A 26,757-nucleotide genomic window follows, 5' to 3' on the forward strand; every position below is an offset into this window, starting at 1 on the left:
CAGCCTAACTTTACAGCTAAAACAACTGGAAAAAGAAGAGTATCAGAAAATTATTAGAGCTAGAAGCTTCTGCACATCAAAGGAAACTATTAGCAAGGTGAAAAGACAGCCTTCAGAATGGGAGAAGATAATAGCAAATGAAGCAACTGACAAACAACTAATCTCGAGAATATACAAGCAACTCCTACAGCTCAACTCCAGAAAAATAAATGACTCAATCAAAAGATGGGCCAAAGAACTAAATAGACATTTCTCCAAAGAAGACATACAGATGGCTAACAAACACATGAAAAGATGCTCAACATCACTCATTATCAGAGAAATGCAAATCAAAACCACTATAAGGTACCATTTCACACCAGTCAGAATGGCTGCGATCCAGAAGTCTACAAGTAATAAATGCTGGAGAGGGTGTGGAGAAAAGGGAACCCTCTTACACTGTTGGTGGGAATGCAAACTAGTACAGCCACTATGGAGAACAGTGTGGAGATTCCTTAAAAAACTGGAAATAGAACTGCCTTATGATCCAGCAATCCCACTGCTGGGCATACACACTGAGGAAACCAGAAGGGAAAGAGACACATGTACCCCAATGTTCATTGCAGCACTGTGTATAATAACCAGGACATGGAAGCAACCTAGATGTCCATCAGCAGATGAATGGATAAGAAAGCAGTGGTACATATACACAATGGAGTATTACTCAGCCATTAAAAAGAATACATTTGAATCAGTTCTGATGAGGTGGATGAAACTGGAGCCTATTATACAGAGTGAAGTAAGCCAGAAAGAAAAACACCAATACAGAATACTAATGCATATATATGGAATTTAGAAAGATAGTAACAATAACCCTGTGTACGAGACAGCAAAAGAGACACTGATGTATAGAACAGTCTTATGGACTCTGTGGGAGAGGGAGAGGGTGGGAAGATTTGGGAGAATGGCATTGAAACATGTAAAATATCATGTATGAAATGAGTTGCCAGTCCAGATTCGATGCATGATACTGGATGCTTGGGGCTGGTGCACTGGGACGACCCAGAGGGATGGTATGGGGAGGGAGGAGGGAGGAGGGTTCAGGATGGGGAACACATGTATACCTGTGGCAGATTCATTTTGATATTTGGCAAAACTAATACAATTATGTAAAATTTAAAAATAAAATAAAATTAAAAAAAGAGAAAATTATTAGAGCTAATCAGTGAATTTTGCAGTTTCAGGATACAAAATCAATACACAGAAATCACTTGCATTTCTATATATTAACAATGAAAAATCAGAAAGAGAAATTAAGGAATCAATCCGATTCACCATTACAACAAAAATAATTAAATATCTAGGAATAAACTTACCTAAGGAGACAAAACAAAAACAAAAACAAAAACAAAAAACTGTATACAGAAAATTATAAGACACTAATGAAATAAATCAAAGACAATATAAATAGAGAGATATTCCATGTTCCTGGGTACGAAGAATCAATATTGTGAAAATGACTATACTACCAAACACAATCTACAGATTCAGTTTGATCCCTATCTAATTACCAATGGCACTTTTCCTAGAACTAGAACAAAAATTTTCACAATTCATATGGAAACACAAAAGACCTAGAATATCCAAAGCAGTCTCAAGAAATAATAATGGAGCTGGAGGAATCAACCTTTCTGACTTCAGATTATACTACAAAGCTACAGTCATCAAAACCATATGGTACTGGCACAAAAACAGAAATGAAGACCAATGGAACAAGATAGAAAGCCCAGAAATAAACCCATGCACCTATGGGTACTTTATTTCTACTTTTTAATACACTGTCTATGTTGGTCATAGCTTTCCTTCCAAGGAGCAAGCATCTTTTAATTTCATGGCTGCAGTCACCATCTGCAGTGATTTTGGAGCCCAAGAAAATAAAGTCTGTCACTGTTTCCATTGTTTACCCATGTATTTGCCATGAAGTGATGATACTGGATGCTATGATTTGCTGACATTAGAGTCTGGGATATCCTTCAAGTAATAAATGGAGCCCTGTGATATGGAGAAGAATCACAGAGAGTGAGAGGTGAATCCTTGGTATAGCATAGAGGCAGAATTCATCCACTCACCTCAGTCTTGTTATATCACTAGAACTGTAAAATACATGCTCTCCTATGGACTTTTACCTTCATGGTGAGAACGATGTAAGGTATCAAGTCACTATAGTCTGAAAAATCACAGTTGGACTTAGTTTTTAGAAATAGAGTTTTTATTATATATAATAATCTTCTCTCTCAAAGCCAGATAGCCAGACTATCTTGGAGTTATTTCAAAATTGGCACGCATTCAAAACATATCCTATAACCTGACTCAAGTAGAATTGATGATTCTTTATTCATAACATTGTTCATTTATGCCATGAAAGCAGCAATCATAATGTTATAGCTGTTCCTGTGTGGTTCTGTAGCCTTGATTGCAGAGAAAGCAGTGTAGCAGAAGAACCAGATACCCCTAGGATGGAGCACAGGTATGACCCGGAATGTTGATTTGTTCACCATAAGCGGCTGACCTTGGGATAAAACGAGGGGCAGCTGAGAAATTTGATTCTTGTCTTTAATCATATGAAAAGGTATCAATTATGTTAAATACATTAAATTGATCCCATAGTTATACAGAAGATGTTCAGGGTTGGTTTAAAATAGGTCTTGAGGTCATTTATATCAGATTGAATTTTCATTGCAGTTGAATGGGGTTTGTGCTTGGTGAAGAATGGTCTATGTCCAGCAAAATCTTGTGTGTGTGTGTGTGTGTGTGTGCACAGATGTGTGATCAGTGAGTAGAGAATTTGAGAATTGTAGGAACATATTTTCTTCTATCTGTTTGTATATCAGTTCAGTTCAGTTCAGTTCAGTCCCTCAGTTGTGTCTGACTCTTTGCGACCCCGTGAATCGCAGCATACCAGGCCTCCCTGACCATCACCAACTCCCAGAGTTCACTCAAACTCATGTCCATTGAGTCGGTGATGCCATCCAGCCATCTTATCCTCTGTCGTCCCCTTCTCCTCCTTCCCCCAATCCCTCCCAGCATCAGTCTTTTCCAATGAGTCAACTCGTTGCATGAGGTGGCCAAAGTACTGGAGTTTCAGCTTCAGCATCATTCCTTCCAAACAACATCCAGGGTTGATCTCCTTTAGAAGGGACTGATTGGATCTCCTTGCAGTCCAAGGGACTCTCAAGAATCTTCTCCAACACCACAGTTCAAAAGCATCAATTCTTCAGCGCTCAGCCTTCTTCACAGTCCAACTCTCACTTCCATACATGACTACTGGAAAAACCATAGCTTTGACTAGACGGACCTTTGTTGGCAAAGTAATGTCTCTGCTTTTGAATATGCTATCTAGGTTGGTCATAACTTTCCTTCCAAGGAGTAAGCATCTTTTAATTTCATGGCTGCAATCACCATCTGCAGTGATTTTGGATCCCCCCAAAATAAAGTCTGACACTGTTTCCACTGTTTCCCCATCTATTTCCCATGAAGTGATGGGACCGGATGCCATGATCTTCGTTTTCTGAATGTTGAGCTTTAAGCCAACTTTTTCACTCTCCACTTTCACTTTCATCAAGAAGCTTTTGAGTTCTGCCATAAGGGTGTATATATATGGACCTAAAAGAGGCAATGAAAATGTTAGTAAATAAATGGCTGAATGTGCCTAAGGGTGTATCTGTGGGGAGGAAGGGTCTCAGAACGTCTATGATGCATCTTTGTATGCATAAGTAAGTGTGCAGTCCTTGGCCAAGGAAGGATTAACATAGTAAACGATAACATAGTAATGGATATTGATAGAGACATTAGCGCTGTTGAAGCTGAGAAGCTTCTCCTGGGAGCAGTCCTCCTATGGCCAGTCCATTACTAATTGACACCACCCTCCCAATTATTTTCACTCTCCCTCCTCCCATCACAAACAAACAAGCTTAGTGGTTTGATATATTTATGAGTCACAGAAGACTGGGCTGATGCTGCTCAGCCTGTGGGATCCACAGACCACTGCCTCCAGTTAGAGGGAAGAGTTGTCTGCTATCCAGTGAGTGCCACCTCCTTCAGATTGCTCATCAGAGCTCCTTATCGAGAACTTATGCCAAACTTTAACGCTCTTACTGTGACTCCAGGCAGACTCAGACCCTCATACTCTCTAGACGTTAGATAACTAGCTTCTCTTCCAAAGCCCGTGATTACAAACCCTGATGCCCGGTTGCCATCTGAATGAAAATCCTAGTACCAAACCACACGTTTAGATTAAGGGACTGATTCATCAAAGCTAGATTTTGTGTTGATGGTATCCATATTTCCCCCCCTGCAATTTGAATTATTGTGTCCTATACCTAACTCTTGGGTGTGCAGCTGGTGAAAATCAAGAACCAAACGAACTGAAGTCATTCAACAATGAAGTCTTCAATTTTAGCTGGATTTTCATTGTTAAGTATGCCATGAGAACATAATTTATTAAGATATTACTGTGAGTCTGTTAATGAATTTATAGCACTGTGTGTGTGCACATGTGTACTTATATGTATACCTTCAGGTGGGTATAAACATGGGAGGATATCTGCAACATACCATATAATTCCAGTGAGGAACTATTAGTCTTATCAAATTCTGTGATTGTGCTAGTGTTATTTGAGCAAGGGACTATGCAATAGTTTCTATCTGTGTGATGTGAGGTAGTGCCTATGACTACCTGGGTGTATAAGTGTGCACAGGAGTGGATTCATTGGTACCTTTATGTGACTGTGTATAAGTATACATGCTCATATACATGCTGTGCAAAAGAAGTACATTGCTTGTATCTATGTTTTTTTAAATATATATTTATGCCTAGATTAGTTATATTTAGCAAGACTTAACTGACACCCCTTTGGTCAAAACAAAGAAAAATTTGTTGCTGGGTGGTGACAGATCATGTTTTCCTTGGGGGCGACATTTTCAAAGTTACCTCCATAGTGAGGAAAATCTGAAACATTGGTGACATATGCCCTTCTGGACTACATAAATTTGCACACCAGGGATTAAGGACAGTGGGGTAAAACTGTCTTGTGAAGAGTCCTTCATGTTTGTTGATCCTCTAAGAGTTTTTCCATTTCTCCAAGATCTAGAAATAATCTTGGAATTAAGATGATAAAAAAGTAGCTACAAGAGAGGTTGTATCTAAGATGATTTTTTAGAGACATCAACTTTTAAACCTAGGTGAGGAGGAAGAGGAAAGTTTACAGGGGAAATAAGAAAAATAAATCCCATTTATTAAAGGTTTCCTTTAAATTCTCAGTTGAAAAGGAGGGAAACCAAATGAATATAATTCCTTCTTATGGTCCATGTACTTTCATGATTATTACTGATATCAGGGCATCTCCAGCCTCTAGTCATCATCTACTTTTACTGATTTTACTAAGAGGGCTAAGATGATGATGGAAACTAGAAAAGTCAAAAAAATATGGGACTTGACTATTTCTAAATTTCAAAGCAGTTTTATCTTATTTTTTAATTTTAAATATAGATTTTCTAGCTTTACTGAACTATTACTGACATATAACATATGTAAACTTAACTTACACAATGTGAAGATTTGGTAAGCAAATGTATTGCAAAATGATTGCCATAATGAAATTAGTTAGCACCTCTATTTCCTTACATAATTATCAGTTTTTTTAATGTGGTGATAATATTTAAGATCTACTTTCTTAAAAGCTTAAGTATGTATATTGGTAATAGTGGTTTTGTCACTAAGTCATTTCTGACTCTTGTGACCCCATGGACTGTGGCCCACCAGGCTCCTCTGTCCATGGGATTTCCTAGTCAAGAATACTGAAATGGGGGATCTTCCAGATCCAGGGATCAAACTCCTGTCTCTTGCATTGCAGAAGTATCCTTTTATGCCTGAGCTACCAGGGAATCCTAAGTATGCATATTACAGAATTATTAATTATAGTCAACATGCATTTTATAGCTGGAAGTCTGCACCTTTTTATCAGCATCTCCCCATCTTTCCTCCAACACTGCCACAGACCCCTGGAAACCACTGTTCTACTCTTTACAGAGTGAAGCTTTAATTTTGAGCTATCTGTTCCAGAGAAATATAGTTATAGAGATATTTTGGATAAAAACTGGAAAGAAGTACTTTATGACATGGTTTATTAATTTTTACTATTCTGACTATTGATTTCTTTTCCAGGAGTTAGGCTGGAAAAGGGCAAAGACAGAGAAAGAGGAATCAATAAAGAAGGTAGAGATGAAAATGCCAAGGAAGGAGGAAAATTAGGGAGATGCTTCTGAAGTAAGAAGGCAGTTCTAAAAGGATGAGTTACCAACAATGTTAACTCTCATAGGAAAGTCAAATAGATTAAGAAAGAGAATGTTTTCATTAGATTTGGTGACAAAGAGGTCACTAATGACCACACAGAAATTAGTTTCAACTGGGAGGGTGCAGTGTGGAAGCCACAATACAGTAAATCAAGCACTGATAAGGCAGTCATTAAGATCAAATCCTTGAATCTGGGGATCTCAGAATGGATTGGAAAAACAGACATACAAACAAGCTCCCCTTCCTTGGCATCTAGAGAGACAGGGTCTCAAGAAGTTTGACTGTGAATTGAGAAAGAATAACAGCATGGAAGCTAGAGAAGGAAAGTTATGTTTCTATGATGGGATAATCTTGTATGTGCTTATTGGTTTATGGGAAAGAGATAGAAAGTGAGAGGTTGAAGATACAGTACAACAGACTAATGGAAGAGGTCTCTGAGTGACATGGCAAGAAACACAATCCTAAAGGTGGAGGGCCTGGGCTTGGGAAAGAGACATCTTTTTCTCAGAAAACAAGGGCTAGCTGAGAGCAAGTTAAAGTTTTTGGTAGTGGTAAATAATCTCACTCTGTCTCCTCTTTCTTCCCCAATAAAGTACTTGCTTCTTTGACTTTATCCAGCTGCACACCCAATTTGATTATATAATTTCTCAGTGGTTACAGTGTATTGTGTGAATGTGAAAGAGAGGCAAAGAGAAGATAAAGATACCAGTCCTAGAGGGAGGGTAGGTCAGGAAAGCAGTGAGGAAGGAAGAGCTAATAGATAAAGAGAAGAAGGTGAAAGAATGGTTAAAACTTTGAAAGCAAGATCATGGGGTGAGAAGGTAAGATTATTAGTAGGTGGAAGGCTATGGTCAGAAGCTAAAAAAAAAAAAAAATAGAATTTAAGACTTCAAAGTGACAAGGAGGTTGACGTCAAGTCTGAGTAAAGTTATCGAAGCTGTAATTTTCTAGCTGTAGAGGTTTCATCTTTGCCACCTACAAAAGGTTTCCCAGAGACAAGGACAGTGTTTCCTTTTCCCTGTACATCTTAATTTCTAATTTTTTCTCAAAATTTCCGGAATATGTTTTCTAGGGTGAGATGGTGAAGTGAAGGAATACTGGAGTTTTAAGTGAGAATTAGGAAACTTTCTCATATAATCTCCCGTCCTGTCACCTTGCTCTTGCTCACTTGTTCATCACACCTTCATGGAGTTTATAACATGGTCGTGAGAGGGAACTGGGCTCTGGTGAGTCAGAGTAGAACTCAGTTGTTATCCTCAAAGAGCTCATAGTCTAACGGAGGAAGTAGGACCAGAAACCAACACTTTCAATCTCTGACCTTTTGTGTTGGAGACAGGATGTCTGAAAAAGAGTGAAGAACATTCCCACACACCCTCTTGGGCACATCCCCCATCTGTGTTCTTACATCTGCCTGCCATGTTGGGCCTCAATGGCACCCCCTTCCAGCCAGCCACACTCCAGCTAACAGGCATCCCTGGGATGCAGACAGCTCAAGCCTGGGTTGCTCTGGTTTTCTGCATCCTCTACCTGATTTCCATCATAGGCAACCTCACCATCCTTGCTTTGGTGATTCGAGAGCCTACACTCCACCAGCCCATGTACTACTTCCTCTCTATGCTCTCTCTCAATGATCTGGGAGTGTCCTTCTCTACGCTTCCCACCGTGCTTGCTACCTTCTGCTTCAACTATCGTCATGTTGACTTTGATGCCTGCTTGGTTCAGATGTTCTTCATTCATACTTTCTCTTTCATGGAATCAGGCATACTGCTGGCCATGAGCTTTGATCGTTTTGTGGCTATTTGTGACCCACTACGCTATGCAACTGTGCTCACCAACAACCTCATCTTGGCTATGGGCCTAGGCATCGTTGCCAAAAGTTTCACCACTCTCTTCCCTTTCCCTTTTCTGGTGAAACGACTGCCCTTCTGCAAAGGCAATGTTTTACATCACTCGTACTGCCTCCATCCAGATCTCATGAAAGTGGCATGTGGAGATATCCATGTTAATAACATCTATGGGCTCTTTGTGGTTATTTTTACCTATGGCATAGACTCAACTTTTATCCTGCTTTCTTATACATTGATTCTGAGAGCCGTGCTGGCAATTGCATCCCGGGAGCAGCGGTTCAAAGCTCTCAACACCTGCATGTCCCACATCTGTGCAGTACTGGCTTTTTATGTGCCTATAATCGCTGTCTCCATGATCCACCGCTTCTGGAAAAGTGCCCCACTTGTTGTTCATGTCATGATGTCAAATGTCTACCTGTTTATACCCCCCATGCTCAACCCCATCATCTACAGTGTGAAGACAAAGGAGATACACAGAGGGATCCGTCAAGTCTTCTGTAAGTCTTGGGGCTGAGGAATGCTGCAGACCCTGCGAGAACCATTTTGGAGGAAGGACTGGGACTTTTTCTGAATTTAGGAATGTTAAAACAAGGAAAAGAACCAGGAACTTGATAGCTGTGAATATGGAACTAATAAAAGAACATCGGACTCAATAAAATGACATATGTATTGAATACTTACTCTATGAAAAACTTTGTGCTAGTTGCTAGCAATGTTATAATGATGAATAAGACATATTCTTAAGAGATAGATGTATCAAGGGAAAAACATAAAAATAAAGATGGCCTGAAAAATATTTGACATATGTGAAAATATTGGAAGCTCCACAGTACAATTATCCTTGAACACAATTCTACTACTGCCAAGAGTGAGGAAATGATACACTTAAGACAAAATTCAGTGGAAGTTTGGTGCTTCATTGGGTGGAAAAGGGCACTTTCCATGTGGCACTAGTAATAAAGAACCTGCCCACCAATGAAGGAGATGTGGGTTCGATCTCTAGGTTAGGAAGATCTCCTGGAGGAGGATACGACAATCCACTCCAGTATTCTTGTCTGGAGAACCCCATGGACAGAGAAGCCTGGTGGGCTACAGTCCATAGGATCACACATATTTGAACATGACTAAAACAACTTAGCACACATGGGGGAGAAAGAGCCCATTGGTTTGTGGGAATAAAAATTTTTTTCTATGTTTGTGAGGTAGACTATGAAGGAAGAGAAGGGATATCGTAGTTGGTCAGGGTGGCAGAAAGACAGGAAAGTAATGATCTTTGCATAACAAACTACTTGAGAAAAAAAGATTTAGGCAAGCGTATTTAAACCTTTACTACTCCAAGTGTGGTCCAGTGAACAACAGAATTGTTATATCTGGTGGTTTGTTAATGAAACAGAATCTTAGACCCTGAACAAGACCTACTGAATTCAAATTGCTTTTAATAAGACCTTGGGGTGATTAAATGTTGAGAGGCATAGTGTTTCTCTTTTTTAACCCCTCTAAGGTTATGGGTATCTAATGTGCAACAAAAATAATAAAGATCATGAATAATAAGAGTCTGAAAAACTAGTTCTCAAGGTGTGATTCCCAGACTAGTGTCATCAGCATTGTTTGGGAAATTGTTAGGCATACAAATTCTCAGGCCTTTCCTCAGATATCCTGATCAGAAACTCTTAGGTGGTGAGGTCCAGCAATATGTATTTTTAATAAGTCCTCCAAGCAAATCTGATATATATTACAGGTTGAAAACCTTTAAACTAGAATATTGGTCTAGACTATTTGGGAAAATTGCAAACAGCTTTGTTTAGACAAAGGGGAGGTTTCACACTAAGAAGCTCTGGAAACAAGATCCATCCTGAGAGACTGCTTAAGATTGCGTGTGTGCGCTCAGTCGAACCGGACTCTTTGTGACCCCATGGGCTGTAGCCTCTCCAGACAAGAATAATGAGGTGTGTGAACATTTCCTGCTCCAGGGATCTTCCAGACCCAGGGATCGAGCCTGGGTCTCTTGCATCTCCTGCATCAGCAGGTGGATTCTTTATTAATGTGCCACCTGGGAAGCCCAAGCATGGAGGTGATTTTTAAAGCTGGAAGAAATTGAGTGCCTGACAACTAGGTGTAAGGTGTTGGTGGTAAAGGGATATACCGACTTATAGCCTCTTATCTCCACAGGGTGGTGCACATGGAACACAGAAATGACTTAAATGGGATGAACGATCTCCAGCCTCTTCACTAGCACTCAGGCTCCTGTCTCATCACTAGATTCCTTTCTTTTCTCCCAATTTCCACCTGCTAAGATCTCAACTAACCTGAAATCCTAAATTCAGGTAAAATTCAACTAGAAGGCTACCCTCTAATACAATATAGAGGGGAAAATAATAAGTTGGATGTTACACTGAGATACAGAATCTTGCAAGAGTTCTTGGGGTAAATGTTCCATGCATACAAGTCTCCTGATCAAGACCTCTTCTGAGACTTTTTTATTTTCTACAAACTCTATTAACTTCCTTCTAAAGTGTATATTCTTTTTCTAAAATGAGAAATTCTTAATGTGATTGCATTTTTCTGCACCAAACATGTACCTGCATTGTGCCTATCTTTTCTTTGCTCCATTGAAAAAATTTTTGATTTAAACACCACAAGACAAATTTATTTCCCTATTTAAGCTCTGTGGGGTAAAATGCTTCATGCTGCTGCTGCTGCTGCTTCTAAGTCACTTCAGTCGTGTCCGACTCTGTGCGACCCCATAGATGGCAGCCCACCGGGCTCCCTGTCCCTGCTTCATAATTTTTCCATAAATGAAAGATAGTCACTTAGTCAAGTCCAACTCTATGGGACCCCATGGACTGTAGCCCACCAAGCTTCTCTGTCCATGGGATTCTAAAGGCAAGAAATACTGGAGTGGATTGCTATGACCTCCTGCAGGGGATCTTCCCAACCCAGGGATCAAACCTGTGTTTCCTGCATTGCAGGCAAACTCTTTACCATCTGAGCCACCAGGGAAGCCCTAACTTATAATAGATCCCTTTTGTTGGGATTTGCAGAAACATTATGTTTGGCATTATCACTCTTGGAATGAACAAATACTATTTTCCCTGACTTCTTTTCTCATAAAATAGTGACAGACACTAAGTCTTGAAAGAAGACTTTTCAAAAGTTGAAAAAGAGATAATGAAATGATAGTCAAACCTAAAACCTTACACCTAGCACAGTGTTTGATATGCCCAATGCATGTGAATTAAATCAACAACCAAATGACTAGTTAAATAAATGAAAGACTATATCAAAGATGATGCTTATTCCCAATTATGCTGCCTCTAACGACTAGTTAAGAGACACTTCCCTCTGGGTCTTCTCAAAGCCTAGATTCTCCTCATGAGGAACTTATTATGCTCAACCTGAGGCACCACTGTAGGTCTCTCTATTCTTCATAATTCTATGACCTTATTCACAAGACTGTTTTATGTATTCTCTCTAATTATATCTTCTCATTCCTAACCTGTTAATTTTTACCTAGTGGATTCTACAGTGATGGAAAGCAGAAAGAATTTTCAAACTGCCTCTCTAAGATACATCAAAGTTCCACATGGAGAAGGAAAAATTTCTTCTATGCCCATATTCTGTTTCCATTCCCTAACCATCTCATGACTTGATAGAAAAAATAAAGAGATATTCCACCATTCCTTCCCTCAGCACACCTTTACTCTGTCTGAAACTGAAACAAGGAGGAGGTAATATGAAATACTTAATGGGAAGATCAGTTATTTGGAAAACTAAACTATTTGGAGTATCTGAAATTAGAACCTTTAGCAGAACTTCTAATGAGTATAATTACCACATGTAGTACAATCACATTTTTAAAGCTCGCTTTCTTCTTTTTATTTGAATCCCTTATAGACAGGATCCATTTTTTTTTTTTTTTACAGATCAGGTAACCAGTTTGAAGGAATATTAGTTTCATGAAATTATGGAGCTAGTAGATAGCACGGTTAGAGCTCAAACTCACATCTATGTGACTTTGAACTCAGTGGTCTTTCAGTGCGGATGTCTCTCCTAGAGGAGATCTCAATCTTGTAGAACTTGGTAGAGGGTTGGATTGGAGGTGATGGGAGTGGGAATTGAGCAGGAAATGCCCATTATAAGTGGATGGAAGTAGCCATGGTCATATGATCTGTTGGTTAAATCTTGGGAATAGCTCTGCACTTCAAGGTCTGTTTTCTTGGCTCTGAGTTCCGGAGTTTACCCATTGGGTCTATGCTTTTAATGGGTGTTCTCAGTCCTGTCCAGTTCTTTGTGGCCTCATGAACTGTAGCTCACTAGGTTCCTCTGTCCATGGAATTTTTCAGGCAAGAATATTGTAGCAGGTTTCCATTTCCTTCTCCAGGGGATCTTTCTAACCCAGGGATCAAACCCATGTCTCTTATGTCTCCTAAATTGGCAGGCAGGTTCTTTACCACTAGTACCACTTGGGAATCCCCCAAAGTGAAAGTATTACATGCTCAGTTCGTGGGGACTCTTTGAGACCCCATGGACTGCAGTCCACCAGGCTCCTCTGTCCATGGAATTCTCCAAGGCAAGCATGCTAGAGTGGATTGCCATTCCCTTCTCCAGGGAGTCTTTCCAACCCAGGGATTGAACCCAAGTCTCGCATATTGCAGGCAGATTCTTTACTCCCTGAGACACCATGTAGCTTCCCTGAAGGCTCAATGGTAAAGAATCCACCTGCAGTGCAGGAGACATCACTTCGACCCCTTGATTGGGAAGATCACCTGGAGAAGGAAATGCCAACTCCAGTATTCTTGTCTGAAAAATCCCATTACAGAGGAGTCTGGGTTAACAAAAGTCCAAAGGGTCACAAACAGTCAAACATGCCTGAACACACACACAACAACTGTATACTATTTAGGGCTTCCCTGGTGGTTTAGAGGGTAAAGCTTTAGGTTCTGCCTAAAATGTGGATTTTAAGCCCCAAATTTGGGGATTTTAACTCTTGAGTTCTGTGCTGAGAGTTCTGATTTTGAGACTGGATAATTGGGATAGGAAGAATGCTGCTATGGAGCTTGGAGGAAAATTCTCCTCTTCATCACAAGGAAGCAGTTGGAATTTTATTTTCTCTTGGAGAGAGGGCAGCGTCTCCAGGGATAGTTTTTTTTTTTCCTCCTTCTGTTCCCAGGTGACATCTAATCCTCCTTTTCTTCCCCCTTTACCAACACAGTATCACACTCAGGCAAACCGGGACCCCAGAGGCTTTGGTGCCTAGGAACTCATATTCAGAGACATAAAGTCTACCAGTCTGAGGCTAGTACCTGCTTGAGGTTCATTCTGGAAACACTGTGAGCTCAGGTTCTTTGTCTTTCAAGCCAACTCTCCCTTCATTGGGCTCTTTCAGGTGAGTCTGAAATCTATTTGTATGAGTACAAGAAGTGTATTTCGGTCTGTAATTCTCTCTGTGTCCCTGTGTGGTTCCCTCAGCCTCTCTCAAGTCTCTGTGTCTTTGAGTGAATTTCTGTCCATGCAAGTGTGTGCTTGTGTATTTGCTATCATTTGTTTGGCTTATGATGGAAGGGTTTAAAACAAATAAAAATAAAATTCCATTTTGTCGGATTCTTTTGTTGGATCAATTGAGATGATCTTGGTTACTTTCCTTCATTCTATTAAGATGACATATCAGATTGATTGAGTTTTGTCTGTTGACCAATTCTCAAATTCCAGGAATGGATCCCACTTGGTCATAATGTATAACCCTTTCAATGGAAAAAAAATTAAAAAAAAATTCCAAAATCTTTGTTTCATGTATATTTTCTTAAAAAAGAAAAAACAAAGAGTAATATACCTTCCAGCACCAGGTGTCCTCCAGGACACCACTTTCAGATAAGGCTACAGAGACGGCTCTATCAGTGAAGGACACATGGCAATCCCGTGATAGGGGCTGAGAGCTTGCCTCTGTTCTGTTCCACACAGAACCGAAGTCATGATATTGTCAGCATCACAGACCAGGAGAGATTTTGACCTCCTGAAACATCAGGCCCAAGGGCAGAAGGAGACTTGAAAGTGCCTTTAATCCCAGTTCAGCAGCTGCTGGAATTCTCCCCCCAGTATTTCCATCAATGGTTACACAATAGTGGCAATTGTTGCTTAAACATGTTCACTGACAAAAACTTATTGTCTCATCTAGTAGCTTTGACTCAGAAAAATCTTCCTTACCTGGATCCTGAATTGTCATCTTCATCTCCATCTGTCACGCACTACCTCTTACACCCATCCCTGTCCATCTTGGCTACAGTCTCTTCTCAGAGAAAAAGCATCGCTGGTTCCTTCAATGCTCTTTATATGACTTGGTCCCCTCTGTCTCTATGTGTGTCCCATTGGTTTAACTTTGATCTAGAGAATGGAACCCAGAACTGAATGTACTTCAGTTATGACCCTGAACAATGTGCTCATGCTTTTATTAATTCATGAATTCTTGAGCATGTCTTTGTGCTGGAAACATGAAGCAGTGGGAGGCAAGAATGAACTAGACACAAGCTTACCTAAGATTCCAAGGGAGAACAGAGGTGTAAAGACACTTCTCATAAAATAAAAAGTATGTATAAAATATTTTAAAGTCATAGATGAGGCTATTATTTCCACTGAAGTAGTAATAGGAAAAGCTGCAGATAAAATAAAGGTGTTGACTATAGCAGCAACCCACCCCAGTACTTTTGCCTGGAAAATCCCATGGATGGAGGAGCCTGGTGGGCTGCAGTCCATGGGGTCGCTAAGGGTCAGACACGACTGAGTGACTTCACTTTCAGTTTTCACTTTCATGCATTGGAGAAGGAAATGGCAACCCATTCCAGTGTTCTTGCCTGGAAAATCCCATGGACGGAGGAGCCTGGTGGGCTGCAGTCCATGGGGTCGCTAAGAGTTGGACACGAATGACTGACTTCACTCTCACTTTTCACTTTCATGCATTGGAGAAGGAAATGGCAACCCACTCCAGTATTCTTTCCTGGAGAATCCTAAGGACGGGGGAGCCTGGTGGGCTGCCATCTATGGGGTTGCATAGAGTCGGACAGGACTGAAGCGACTTAGCAGTAGCAGCAGCATGAATGGCAGTGGGAGTTCAAAAACAAGGAAGAGGAAGATCAAGCAAACTCCTAGTCTGCTTAGGAGGCAGGAAAAATAAATCTGTCTGCCATTCTCTACTTTGTTCTGCCTGTGAAGGTGAAGATGCCCAACTTCCCAATATCTCTACATTCTTCTTCCTTAAGTGGCTGCAATTTCAGAAGGCTGGCAGCTGGGTTTCATAGGAAGGACCACAGGATGTACAGTTGAAAGAATTAGATTCTAGTCCCAGTTTAGCCACTTAATGCCTTAAGAACAGTCACTTAACATGGTTGTTATGGGATTGAAATGAGGCAGCTTGGTAGAGAAACAGTTGCCCATCTGGTTATCCTTTCTAGCACACAAAGACTGAATTATTTCCCTGAAGCTGTGCGCTCCTGGGTGCTGTTGTTACTCTTCGCCATCACTCATGTTCCTCCTCCATGCCTTGGGTCAGGGCTAGTGTTTATAAGCCTTCATTTTTACTCTTAGTGATAAATGAGGTTTGTCCATACATACCATATGATACCATGTTTACCTTTACAATGTCCATATGCAATAGATGTATTTTATTTTTCTGTTTTAGATATAGAAACACAGAGGCTTCGAAAGGTTAAGTTACCTATTCAAGGTCACACTGCGCATAAACTGTAAATTGGGCTCCAAACTGAGGTCTGTGAGAATCCATTTGCAGAGCTCTGAAACACTGAACATATGAAGCTATTTTTTTCGTTATTTCTTATATCCAAGTAAGAGAATATTATTATCTTTACAAGTTAAATCATGTATTAACTGATTGAGTATTGATTTTGACCCATTTCTGATTTATTCCAGTGCTTCTCAATTTTTAAATGATGCTATCTTTCATAAGATTGGGTAGTCTCAAATATCTCTTTTAGGCATAAGATTTTAGGGCTCTGGCTGTCAGGGGAATAGCAGGTGAGAATATTTTTACAAGGAATAATGTAGATGACTCCAGTTTCCTCCATGCCTTTCCATTTCTCTCTTCTTCACACTTTGAGGTAGGCTGCTAAGGCAGAAGGCTTCATGGGTGGGAGTTAACTGATTTTTTTTTTTTTCAAGTGGCAGATAAAGACTGATCACTGCTGTTGGTGACATGAAAGCTGAGAGCAATGAAAGTCTTGACCTCCTATCTGTCTTCCTGACTGGTATTCCAGGGTTGGAGGCCCAACATGGCTGGCTGTTCATCCCCTTCTTCACCATGTACATTGTAGCTATTGTGGGCAACAGCCTAATCATGGCAGCAGTGCAGGCAGATCCTGCCTTACATGAGCCCATGTACCTGTTTCTCTCCATGTTGGCTGCCACTGAGGTGGGTGTCTCTGTGTCCACACTGCCTACTGTCATGGGCATTCTTTGGTTTGATGCCTGCCAGATTGACTTTGATGGCTGCCTTGCCCAGATGTTCTTCATCCACACCTTCTCCTGCATGGAGTCAGGGGTCCTGCTGGCTATGAGTTATGATCGCTTTGTAGCCATCTACAATCCACTGCGCTACACAGCCATCCTCACCCTGCCCCGTATTGTCTCCATGGGTCTGGTCATTACACTGAAGAGTGTGACTCTCATGGCTCCCCTTCCAGTCCTCTTGAGGTTACTGCCCTATTGCCACACTAACATCCTCTCCCACTCTTACTGCCTCCACTCAGATCTGATCCAGCTGCCTTGTGCTGACACTAAGCTCAATAGCATCCTGGGTTTGGCCATTGTCTTGGCCACTTTTGGACTAGACTCACTGCTAATTGTGGTCTCCTATATGCTGATTCTTTACACAGTGCTGGGCATTGCTTCTGGGGAGGGACGGTGGAAGGCCCTCAATACGTGTGTGTCACACATCTGTGCGGTACTTGTGTACTATGTGCCTATGATTGGTGTGTCTGTGATGCATCGTACTGCCAAGCATGCCTCACCTCTGGCCCACACACTCATGTCCAGCATCTACCTCTTTGTCCCTCCTGTGCTCAATCCCATCATCTACAGTGTCAAGACCAAACCAATCCAACAGGGAATTGTCACCTTGTTTTCCTGCAAGAGAGAATTACTTTGAGTCATTCCAAGGGCGGGGAGGGACTTTGAATCAGTCCATAAACTCTGGTGGTGTTTCTTCTGTGGGCAAAACGCCACTCCAGCATTTCTGGGGAAGAATAGGAGTGAGAAATTCAAAACATTGCCTTGGGCTTGAATCTGGATCACAGGAGTTACCTTGACCCCTTGCCATCTCATATGTTATCAACATAGGTGTGTCTGTATGTGCCCATGCATATGCCATCTCTGACAGTTATGATCAACTTGAGATCTTGAATGCCCTTTGCCTGTTTTTCTCAAGGCTCACACCAAACAGTCTGGCAAATAGGAAGTTACCTGTAGAGGCTTGAGACTTAATGATATTTGAATTGAAATATAACAAGTTCTTGTTTTGATGTGTCAGACAGATATTAAAAATCTGCTCCCAATAAAAGACCATCCTAGTAACATGACTTTGAGCAAGATAAGTGTACTTTTTGGATTGTCCCAGATAGTAGTGATTTACACTTATTTTTCTCAGCATCATTATTAATAGCAATCCCTTTTCCTCTCAAAAGTATTCTTGTTTACACAGTAAATTTATGGGAAAACTACATATAAAACAACTTTCTTCATGTTATATACGGAATCAGACTCTTCCCCCCAGCTTACTATCCAGTGGTGTCTACTCTCAGACTATTCAGTCTGTCTAGAATAGTGGCTACCAAAATTTTATATGCCAGGAGATTCTGAGGATGAAGAACAGCTGAGTAAATGGCCTCAACTTAGGTATCAAGTAAAATATGAACAACCCTACACACCAGGTTTCAGATCTGAAAAATCCCAACAGAAACACCAACAGAATTCTGTTTTGATAGAGCTTTGGGTCCTGTTTTTCTGGTGTCTGGATATTTACATTCCCTTCTCCTCCTATCCTCACCATGACCGGAAGCAGGTATGCTTGTATCTTTCCTTCTGCTCCACCTCTTCTCTTTTACTGTCAGCAGAGTTCTAGTTGGCACTTCTTGCTTCTGCCTGTGGTTGTCTACGGTTTCCTGGAAACCTTTGGTCAAATGAGAGAGTACGTCTTCACACCTCCTAAATAATAGAGGTCTGTGTATGGTGGATTGATAGGCTTGTTCTGCTTGATCAGTAACTGGCCTCAGATCTCAGCCTCTCACACTTCAGGGCTTACAAACGCAAGGGAAATGTTTTTTTTTTCACTGTATGCTATTCTTCCTGAGCTCATTCATGTCATTAGGGTCACCTTTAAACAGTGAACTTTTTGAAATGCTTGGTCTGTTTAAAATAGTGGCTACCAAATTTTTACATTCTCTATGTAAAATAATTAATAGGAAAAAATTAGGTATCCTTTTAGGCATTTTCAGGTTAAAACCTAAAATTTTATCATAGATTTACATAGTTGTTGAATGCACATTTTGGATATATTGTAAATATACTGAGGCTTCCCTCATGCCTCAGATGATAAAGAATCTGCCTGCATCCCAGAGACCCAGCTTTGATCCCTGGGTTGGAAAGATCCCCTGGAGAAGGGAATGGCAACCCACTCCAGGATTCTTGACTGAAGAATTCCATGAACAGAGGAGCCTGGCAGGCTGCTACAGTCTATGGGTTCACAAAGAGTTGGGCATAACTGAGAGATTAATGCTTCACTTTCATAAATATATCGAGTTAAAAATAAATTGTTATATCACAGTTTAAAATAACAAATGTAAACTAAATGCATATTTTGATAGCAGACATTCTGAAGTTAAATATGCATGAACATATTCTTTAACATTCCATTCACATATTTTTATGTTAGTCCTTTTTTTCCTCAAACTCAAATTTTTATTTTACCTCCACCATAGAGTTTGTAAGACATATAATATATTTTTCTGTTTGGAAAAATTTTAGTGGTTGCTCTTTCACAATACTTCCCAATAAATATATATATATATATATATTTAAATTTTGTGTTTAAAATTTAGTCACACATAAAGTATTGTTCTAAAAATGTATTCTTTTTGAGTCATTTTTCTGATATTAATACATAATTGATCAAAACAACATAAGCATAATACAAATTTTTATATATTAATACTAAAATTTGATTTCAATCCATCTCTTAATGAGCTGCATGATTTTATTTTTCTTGGATCTGGAAAATATTTATTATTTATTAATAGAATGAGACATAGTTCAATAACAATTCTGTTCCTATTTACTTTTTTGTTTTTCTGTAAATGTGAAAGCTGTTAAGTTTGGTAATATAAATGAGAAAATGGCATTGGTACCATTTATCATTGCACAATATCATTTTTAATGCCTTTGGAATTAAATAGTAAAAATCATATGATAATCTCATGAAAAATTATCTTAATGATGTAATAAATGATATTTCCATTGATCACTTTTTATTTTTGTTGATAACAGTAAAATTGATACCATTTGTCTTACACTAGAATATGCTACCCCATCACTGGTGTCATTCACTTCCTCAAAATCCATGTCAATATTTCCAGTAGTCCTTTTGATTGGTATCTCAGAAATGTTTACTATTTGGGATATACAATGGAAATATTAAATGGCTTTAAGAACTATGTCTATTCATATTTTTTCCTTTTTTAAAATTAAAAATTATTATTAATATTTAATTTTTGTAAAGTGAGAAAATAAGATTGTAGAAAGGAAAAAAAAATAGTGTAACAGAGGCATAGTCAAACCTCCTACATTCCCAGACAAAGCAATTTCAGTGAAGAAACTATATGGATGTTTAACATCTAAAAATTTATACTTACAAAAATATTTGTGTTCAGGAACTCCCAGAAGTATCTTCTTATTTCTCTAGAGGAACAGGTAATCAATTTGAAGGCCACTAGGTTAGATATGCACATGAGTTTGGGTGAACTCCGGGAGTTGATGATGGACAGGGAGGCCTGGCGTGCTGCGATTCATGGGGTCGCAAAGAGTTGGACACAACTGAGCAACTGAACTGAACTGAATTGAACTGAGGTTAGATATCCACCAATGACAGTATCTATAAATTGTCTAAGAAGGTGAAATTCAAGGTGAATTTCTTAGACAGATATTGATCAAATTTCACAGTCAAATATCAGGGGAAATTACTGCTTCTGGAGAGGTACCCAAAGACTTGGGATTATAAATATTATGTATATCTTTCATTAATAAGTGACTAATCATTTTCTTCATTTATCCAAATATATTTTTGAGTACCCACTACGTATAAAGGGTAGATGTGTAATAATATTTTATTTTTGGATGCAGCATAGAAAATAAAATCTAAAAATTTAGCAAAGAAGTTGAAATAATTATTGGGGCAAGTCAGATATTCCCTTATAGGTTTTAGATGTCATCAGCAGATGAATCTACCAGTAAGCTGTAAGTCTAAAGGATGAATGTGCTTCAACACACTTTAGATATGTAATCAAATCTCATTTTTAGTCACATTACTTTCATAGTCACTTCTTTTGTCATAGAAACTATCACTTCAGAGGGCATGATTGATTAGCAGCAACACTCAGAATGATGTTCAGATTATTCTTTTTAATTAATTTATTTTAATTGGAGGATAATTACTTTACAATATTGTGATGGTTTTTGCCATCACATGATTTACATCAGTGCAAATCAGCCGTAGGCATACATGTGTTCCCTCCATCCTGAACACCGCCTCCCCAATTACTTCCCCAACCCATCCCTCCAGGTAGTCACAGAGCACTGGCTTTGGGTGCCCTACGTCATTCATCCAACTTGCACTGGTTAGCTATTTACTTATGGTAATGTATATGTTTCAGTGCTATTCTAGCAAATCATCCCACCTTCTCCTTCTCCCACTGAGTCCAAAACTCTGTTCTTTATGCCTGTTGTCTCCTTTGCTGCCCTGCACATAGGATCATCGGTACCATCTTTCTAGATTTCATATATATGCAGATATTATTTTATTATTTATTATTGACTTTTTTCACAGTTGTTCAGGAATCCAAATCTTAGAAAAATCCAAAGTGATAGCTGTACAATTTATTTAAAGCATTATTTTATAACATTATCTAGTATATCTTGTTGTGTCTGACTCTCTCAATGGGTTGTAACTTTAAATAACAACCTCCAAATGGCAAAAGCAGAGATGCTTTGCAGTCTTGGTTATTGAGCTCTTGAAAAATGGCTAATTTGAATTGATATTTGTTGTAATGACATGTGGCCAGACTTTGGAGACTTAACATTAAAAAAAAACAAAGAGTGTAAACTATCTTATTTTTAAACATAGGTTACACATTTAAATGATTACATTTTAGATATATTGGGTTAAACAATATATAAAAGAAGAGCATATTAGAAAGGGAAAATACATGCTTAAATTGTTTTAAATATAGAGGAATACCTGTCTCCATAATAAAGCTGATCATGTTTCACAACAATTTGTAGGTGAAAGAAATAAATATTAGAAAAATATGTATAATGTATTATATACATATAAATGTATATAAAGTTATCTAAACATAAGATATTTTCTCTACCATTCATGTTGGAAATTTCATGAACCTAAACCTATGCGATCCATTAAACAAAGAAATGCTGCTTGCTAATTGAAATGTATTGCTCAAATAAAACCTTCTAATTTTGACCTTTCAGCACCAATGGTTAAAATAATTTTAGGCCATTCATTTCAAGATATATGATAGCTTCTTAAAAGTGGCTGACCTATTTCCCCAATAACATTTCTCACATATCAATATGTGGAAGCTACAAATACTGATACACACAAATAGCTAATTTCTAAGAAAGAATGTGTACAGTACTGTAGCATAATGAATGTGGTGCCTGCAATAACTTTGTTGTTTTTTAGTTGCTAAATCGTGTTGGACAGACTCTTTTGTGATCCCATGGACTGTAGCCCTCCAGGTTCCTCTGTCCATGGGATTTCTCAGTCAAGATACTGAAGTAGATTGCCATTTCCTTCTCTAGGGGAATCTTCTCAAACCAGGGGTAGAACCCACATCTCCTGCATTGGCAGGTGGACTCTTTACTACTGAGCTACCAGGGAAGCCCCTGCAATAACTTAGCCAGTTTTTAATACACACGATGAGTAATTTTTAAAAATTATATATAATAAATATATCTAAATTATATATATTAATGACCACTCTGTGCTGCTGTAAATTTCTTTGAGTTTTAGCAAATGCCTAATGTCATCTGTGTACCATCACAGTATTACAGAATGATTCTACAGTCTACAAAACCCTCTGTGCATCACGAATTTAATACTCCACTCCCTTAAATTCTTAGTTACCACCAGTAAGTTTACTCTCTATGAAGTTTTGCCTTTTTCAGAGTTTTGTCTGTATGAAATCATAATTTTTTTTAAAAACCTGTTAGACTACCTTCCTTCATTTAGCAATGAACATTTAGGATTCATCCATGTCTTTATGTATCTTGATAATTCTCAGCAGTTGCTGTAAAGACGTTATGCAGAGGCTTGGCTGATGCTTTCTGTCAAACATGCTTTGTCTTTAATTGCTTAGCCTGTATTTTGCAATCATGCATTGGTCTTTGACCCCTGGAGAAGGAAATGGCAACCCAATCCAGTATTCTTGTCTGGGGAATCCCATGAAGAGAGAAGCCTGGCAGGCCTCAGCCTATGGGGTCACAAGAGTAGGACACTGCTTAGTGACTAAACTACCACCACTGGTCATTGAACAACTTCTTTTGCCCCCAAATCCCTCTTCATGTTTCTAAGCTCTAGTCCCTTTATAACCTAAATATTATTATTTTTTCTCCGATAGCTGACCTTTATTTCACAGTTTCAGAAATATAGTCTATAGGTCTTTGGTTGTATTAGTTTGCTAGGACGGCCACAAAAAGGGTGGCTTAAACAATAGAAATTTTCTTTCTTCAAATTATGGAGGCCTCTAACAATTTCTCACATTTCTGGTTTCTTTGGGGGCCTCTTCCCTGGCTTGCAGGTGGTTGTCTTCTCCCTGTGTCATCATTCTGGTCTTCTTTCTGTGCTTGTGTCCTAATAGTCTCTTCATACAGGGACATGAGTCACCCAGGATTAGAGTCCACCCTAAGGACCTCATTTTAACTCAATTATGTCTATAAAGACCCTACCTCCAAATGTAGTCACATGCTAAGATACTGGGGTTAGAATTTCAAAATAGGAATGTGTGGGGAATTTAGCCCAGGTCACTAGTAGATCTAATTGTCCTGAAGCTAATTTTGTTCTGTCACCTCTCCCTTCAGAAACCCCTTTTTGTCCAGGGATGTGTTTAGATGGCAATTGGGAGCATCTGTGTATGTAGATGATTACCACTCGGCCACCCTAATTCCTGTTCCCACAATGGCTGCAAACATAAATGTCTCCACAGATGTTCCTATCCATAATCTGGAGTGTAAATTGTGGAGTGGAGAAGGAGAAAATAATTCACATAAACTGAGCGCCTATGAAGCCTATTAGTAATTCAAGACTGTATCTTTTACATGGACTTCCCAGGTGGTGCTAGTAGTAAAGAACCCACCTGCTAATGCAAGAGACATAAGAGATGTGGGTCAGGAAGACCCCCTGGAGGAGGGCACGGGAACCCATTCCAGTATTGTTGCTTGGAGAATCACATAAACAGAGGAGTCTGGCTGGACCATCAAAGAAATCCCGTGGCTGACCTTCAAACTGATATTTCTGAGAGAGGCTACCTGGTTTCCATAAAATAATTTTTTATGATCATTAAAGCCACATCTATTTTGTTTGTTTGTTTTGGCTATGCAGAGTCTTCGCTGCATCACATAGGCTTCTCTAGTTGTGGTGCAAGGGCTTACTTGGCCTGCAGTTGATGGTATCTTGGTTCCCTGACCAGGGATTGAATCTGTGTCCCCTGCATTAGAAGGCAGATTCTTTACCAGGGACCACCAGGGAAGTCCAAAAGCCACATCCTGTCTATCATAACATTTTCTAGTACAAAGTCCAGAATGCCAAAGGGAAATGGCCTCTAAGAATTTAAACCACATTAAGAATATTAAGGTTAAAAAAAAAAAGCCTATCATAGTGAGAAAAATGAATTTATATTCCCACAAATGTTACCTGCAGACATACTTGAAGTTTTGGTCCTAAATACTAAGACCCTCTAACAATGCAGGAGCATTAGTCCAATGGTGGGGGCTCTAAGTATACCCACCTCCATCTTTAGGCTCTTTGCTCCTTGTGTGTGCTTAAATCATGCTGAGTATAGATTAGATAATCCCAGTTGAATAGCTGAGAAATATCTTGATCAATATCCATATGGCCTGGATCAATATCCAAATAACTTGATCAATATCTGTCTTCCCTCAAATATTTACTATTCTTTTGCAAGAGAAACTCAGAGCACACCTATCCATTATATGAACCAGAAAAGTGGAGTTTACCTGGAGTAAGTGGAGCTACCTAGGAGAATGTGTGGTGGAGGCAACAACAAAGGTTTTCATTCACATTTACTTAACCAGGCCCACTGGAGAGAAAAATATTCAGAAAAAATTTAAACAGACCTTTACTCAGTCAATGACGCTTATTTCATTGGCAGATAAATGTGCTAGAATCAGATCAAATTGGAACCACAACTCTTTTGGATAGAATGTTTGCTGCTAGTTTCTCCCAGAACAAAAATCTAATTAAATCCAAGATCATGTCATACTCCCTTAAAAATATGATGGAATTTTTTTTTACACTCTCCATTTAAAAAATTTGACTATACTCTCCCTGTAGACCTATCGACTGCAATTTCTGTGTAATTAAGTGCATTCAGTACTTCACCTTAAATGCCTGCTTCTTTGAGAAATGAGGTGAAAAATTCCCTGGCGGATCTGCTTGGTCTTTACACTGTAAATGATAGGGTTCATCACTGGAGGTGCCAACAGGTAAATATTGGCCATGATAACATGAACTAGAGGAGGGGCACGCTTGGAAAATCGATGGGTTATAGACACCCCAACCATGGGCACATAGAGGACCAGAACAGCCAGCATGTGGGACAGACAGTTATTGAGGGCCCGCAGTCGCTCAGCCCGTGAGGCTGTGCCCAAGATACTTTTCAGGATGAGGGTGTAGGAGAGCACAATGAGCAGAGGGTCCATCACAATAATGAGCAAAACCACAGCAAAAGCATACCAGTTGTTGACTCGGATGTCAGCACAAACCAGGCGAATCATGTCCTGGTGGAGGCAGTAGGAGTGAGAGAGAAGGTGGGAGCGGCAGAAGGGCAGGCGCTTGAGTAGGAAAAGGGAGGGAAGAACGGCCAGAACACAGCGGCAAAGGATGGCTAACCCCATCCTGCCAACGACACTGTTGTTGAGGATGGTGGCGTAATGGAGGGGGCGGCAGATGGCCATGTAGCGGTCAAAGGACATGGCCAGCAGGACTGAAGATTCCATAAAAGAGAACGCATGGAGGAAGAAACACTGGGCAAAACAGCCCTCAAAACTGATCTTCTGTTTGTTAAACCAGAGGAGCTGCATGGCTGTGGGCAGCGTGCTGAGGGTGAGACCCAGGTCAGTGAGGGCCAGCATGCAGAGGAACAGGTACATGGGCTGGACGAGGGATGGCTCTGTGCGGATGACAGTGAGAATGGTAGTGTTTCCCATGATGGAGATGATGTAGAGGCAGCAGCAGGGGATTGAGATCCAGATGTGGTAGGCCTCAAACCCAGGGATGCCCGTGAGGATGAAGTAGAAGGGGTCTTGGGTGGTGTTCATCACCTTGGACATGATAGTTGAATGTAGTTTCATATTGAAGCTCTTCACTCAGAGAGAACCATAAAGATTAAAAATAATCTTTATCTTTACCTTGTTTGATCTAAACTCTATCTGAATAAAGATACAGAGCTGTTGAGTGTTACTAAGGAAGCTTAGGAAGACAGTGGTTGCTCTTCCTGGCCTATCTCTGCAGAGACTGTTTCCACACAACTCATATTCTTCTGATAAGTCTATACACATTAACTCATGAACACATCTTTAATTTTTTTTCCTGCCTGTAGTTTTCAATTCCCATTTTCTTCTTAGTGCCCTGGAATCTTCCTTTTATCCAAACCACATCACTAATATTATTCTCACAAAGACTTAAAATGAACTCTTAACTGGGTAAGACCTAGCCCTCAGCTTTTTTACCCATAATCTCCTTTTGAAATTTTCTTTGAGTGTTATAAGACTTCTCACCTGTTTCACTTATTCTAAAGTCACCACTGACTTTTTGTCTATTTCTTATTCATTTCATCATGCAGTAAGGTCATTTTTCATCTTGATCAGGTCTTATTTCTAATCTGTCTTCTTAGGCTCATTAGTTGATATCATCTGACAACACAGACTCCATGTGTGCAATATTAGAAGAGAACCAGAAGCAAAGGTTGGGATACAGAGGAAAAGAGTGAAAGTAGAGCTCAGGTGAGGATAATCACATTTACTGGCTGTCTCTATATTTCAGCACTG

General features: G+C 39.6%; 3 protein-coding genes across 3 annotated transcripts; 2 read left to right on the top strand and 1 right to left on the bottom strand.

Moving 5' to 3' along the window:
* The first annotated feature begins 7,747 nt into the window (after positions 1-7,747).
* On the top strand, positions 7,748-8,692 carry LOC129628186 (olfactory receptor 51I1). The gene has a single exon (XM_055547617.1). The coding sequence runs from the start codon at positions 7,748-7,750 to the stop codon at positions 8,690-8,692; it is 945 nt and encodes a 314-aa protein (XP_055403592.1).
* Positions 8,693-16,378: 7,686 nt separating this feature from the next.
* On the top strand, positions 16,379-17,329 carry LOC129628504 (olfactory receptor 51I2-like). Its single transcript, XM_055547936.1, has one exon. The coding sequence runs from the start codon at positions 16,379-16,381 to the stop codon at positions 17,327-17,329; it is 951 nt and encodes a 316-aa protein (XP_055403911.1).
* A 7,757-nt stretch (positions 17,330-25,086) lies between these two features.
* LOC129628658 (olfactory receptor 51Q1-like) lies at positions 25,087-26,049 on the bottom strand. Its single transcript, XM_055548135.1, has one exon. It carries the CDS (start codon positions 26,038-26,040, stop codon positions 25,087-25,089), a length of 954 nt encoding a protein of 317 aa, XP_055404110.1. The 5' UTR covers positions 26,041-26,049.
* Positions 26,050-26,757: the final 708 nt, after the last annotated feature.

The sequence above is a fragment of the Bubalus kerabau genome, chromosome 15 (genome assembly GCF_029407905.1).
Source record: "Bubalus kerabau isolate K-KA32 ecotype Philippines breed swamp buffalo chromosome 15, PCC_UOA_SB_1v2, whole genome shotgun sequence".
In the NCBI taxonomy this organism is placed as follows: Eukaryota; Metazoa; Chordata; class Mammalia; order Artiodactyla; family Bovidae; genus Bubalus; species Bubalus kerabau.

Excerpts from the sequence above, each read along its gene's own strand:
- LOC129628186 (XM_055547617.1), top strand. The coding sequence starts at position 7,748 with ATGTTGGGCCTCAATGGCACCCCCTTCCAGCCAGCCACACTCCAGCTA.
- LOC129628504 (XM_055547936.1), top strand. The coding sequence starts at position 16,379 with ATGAAAGCTGAGAGCAATGAAAGTCTTGACCTCCTATCTGTCTTCCTG.
- LOC129628658 (XM_055548135.1), bottom strand. The coding sequence starts at position 26,040 with ATGTCCAAGGTGATGAACACCACCCAAGACCCCTTCTACTTCATCCTC.